The sequence below is a fragment of the Tripterygium wilfordii genome, chromosome 8 (assembly GCF_013401445.1).
Source record: "Tripterygium wilfordii isolate XIE 37 chromosome 8, ASM1340144v1, whole genome shotgun sequence".
NCBI classification, from domain to species: Eukaryota; Viridiplantae; Streptophyta; class Magnoliopsida; order Celastrales; family Celastraceae; genus Tripterygium; species Tripterygium wilfordii.
The window spans coordinates 8,886,962-8,888,750 of record NC_052239.1 but is presented as its reverse complement, the minus strand read 5'-3'; the positions used below and the strand labels follow the sequence as shown (position 1 = coordinate 8,888,750).

Here is a 1,789-nt window from a genome sequence, read left to right as displayed (position 1 = left end):
AGTGAGGGATCCAAGTCAAAACTTTAGTCTTCTAAATGCTTCTAGTCCAGCAAAACATATTCTTTCCATTCCTTCTATTTCCTGTAAATGTGCCTCATAATAAATAGGTCTTAACCTTCTCAGAAACCTCCTATCTTTGAGTATACATTGTATTGATTTTCATGGAACTTGATCAATTTTGATTACTTCATACAAAGAAAAAAGTTAAAAGACCAGCCATCTCAGACATGCATTACTGGATATGGACCAGATTTCTCTACTCCATTTAAAACGAAAAAGATGTCGTCCATGACCAGCCATTTAATGCATGTCTGAGATGGCTGGTCGTTTTAAATGGTGCAGAAGATTATGACATGTTGTTTTCAATTTGATGGCATCATTTTATGTCCGATTCCTTGGAGAAGAAACTAAATCATTGATCTGTAAAGTATCTCAACATGGAGTAGAGAAATCTGGTCCCATCGATCCCCTTAATTGCTGCTTGGAAGATTTGCTAGGGTTAGAGGCTAAATCTTTCATGGTAATCGATCTTTGTTGGGGTTCTTGATAGCTGGGGTTGTAGTTTAGTTTTTGGCATTTGTGATTCATGCAAAGTTTCATCAGAATAAAGTTTCATTTTGATTTTCTATGCTAATTTTATTTATTCATCTAATTAACCACTCTTATTTTCTTATCATTGACAGGTTGCACTATTACAGTACATAATCAATGACATGAACAGATATTGGCCAAATCTTAGAAATTATCCGAATGGAAATTTGGGATTTTGGCAATATGAATGGGCACAACATGGAATGTGTTCTGCTCATCCCGCACAACCTGTGACGTATTTCAACGATGCCCTACAAGAAAGAAAGAGATATGATATCCAACAAATATTCCGAAATTATGGTATAAACTATAAAATTATATATGTATATATATATGATGATCTTGCTTTCCTTTTTCATTTCAATAATTGTATCAATTTAATTACATGAATTCTGATTGGTGTTATATGTATGGCATTCTCTTTGTTTCTTCTTCTTGGAGGTATTGTTCCTAGCAATATTCGAAATTACAATCGCACCGATATGTCGAATGCCCTTAACGGTGGAGTGGGAGTGAGGCCTGAAATTCACTGCAATACAGACTCTGGAAATGTAGTTCAATTGATGGAGGTTCGCATATGTTTTGACGTACAATTGAATCGTATAAATTGCCCAAGACCGTTTACCGCATGCCCCGTTGCGAACTTGGTTAGGTATCCTTCTTAGTCAAATTAAGAAGCCAATCCACCTTTGGAGAGACAACTCCATCAGCATATCCTACGTTATGTATTAAATATTGCAGTAAAGATGTGTGATATGTATACACACACATATGTATAGTTATAAATAAGTGTTGAGCATGAGATTTAAGCTTGGCAAGGTCGTGTTACTCTGATACAGAGTGTCTTGCATGTTTTAATTATCCTGTAATGTGAAATAGCAGCGTATAATAAAACGCATTCGTATGTAATGCATAAGAGCGGTACCACCCTGCCTTGCCGAACCAACTGTATAATCTTGCAATAGTACTTTACCTTATATTGATTTTATGACTTAAGTATCTTGAACATGACGCTAACTTTTTTGAAAAAACCAAGAATAAACCCTGGGAATCTTTCAATATAATTGTGGATGAGAAAATTAAGCCATGCTTTGTCAGCATGCCAGGTGTCACAGGAACGTACTGCAGCAGCTTCTAGGAAGGGAATTGTTGGACCAAAGGTTCTACATTTTAGTTTTGATGATTGAATCATGCCATG

At 35.8% G+C, this 1,789-nt stretch overlaps 1 protein-coding gene across 1 annotated transcript; it reads left to right on the top strand.

Annotated features, from left to right (window-relative positions):
- Positions 1 to 370: 370 nt before the first annotated feature.
- LOC120003605 (ribonuclease 3-like) lies at positions 371 to 1,256 on the top strand. The gene is made up of 3 exons (XM_038852625.1): positions 371 to 520; positions 684 to 891; positions 1,033 to 1,256. Exons 1-3 carry the CDS (start codon positions 371 to 373, stop codon positions 1,254 to 1,256), a joined length of 582 nt encoding a protein of 193 aa, XP_038708553.1.
- Positions 1,257 to 1,789: the final 533 nt, after the last annotated feature.

Excerpts from the sequence above, each read along its gene's own strand:
- LOC120003605 (XM_038852625.1), top strand. The coding sequence starts at position 371 with ATGGCATCATTTTATGTCCGATTCCTTGGAGAAGAAACTAAATCATTG. Across the intron at positions 521-683 it reads TAGAGGCTAAATCTTTCATG|GTTGCACTATTACAGTACAT; the intron begins GTAATCGATCTT and ends TATCATTGACAG. Across the intron at positions 892-1,032 it reads ACAAATATTCCGAAATTATG|GTATTGTTCCTAGCAATATT; the intron begins GTATAAACTATA and ends TTCTTCTTGGAG.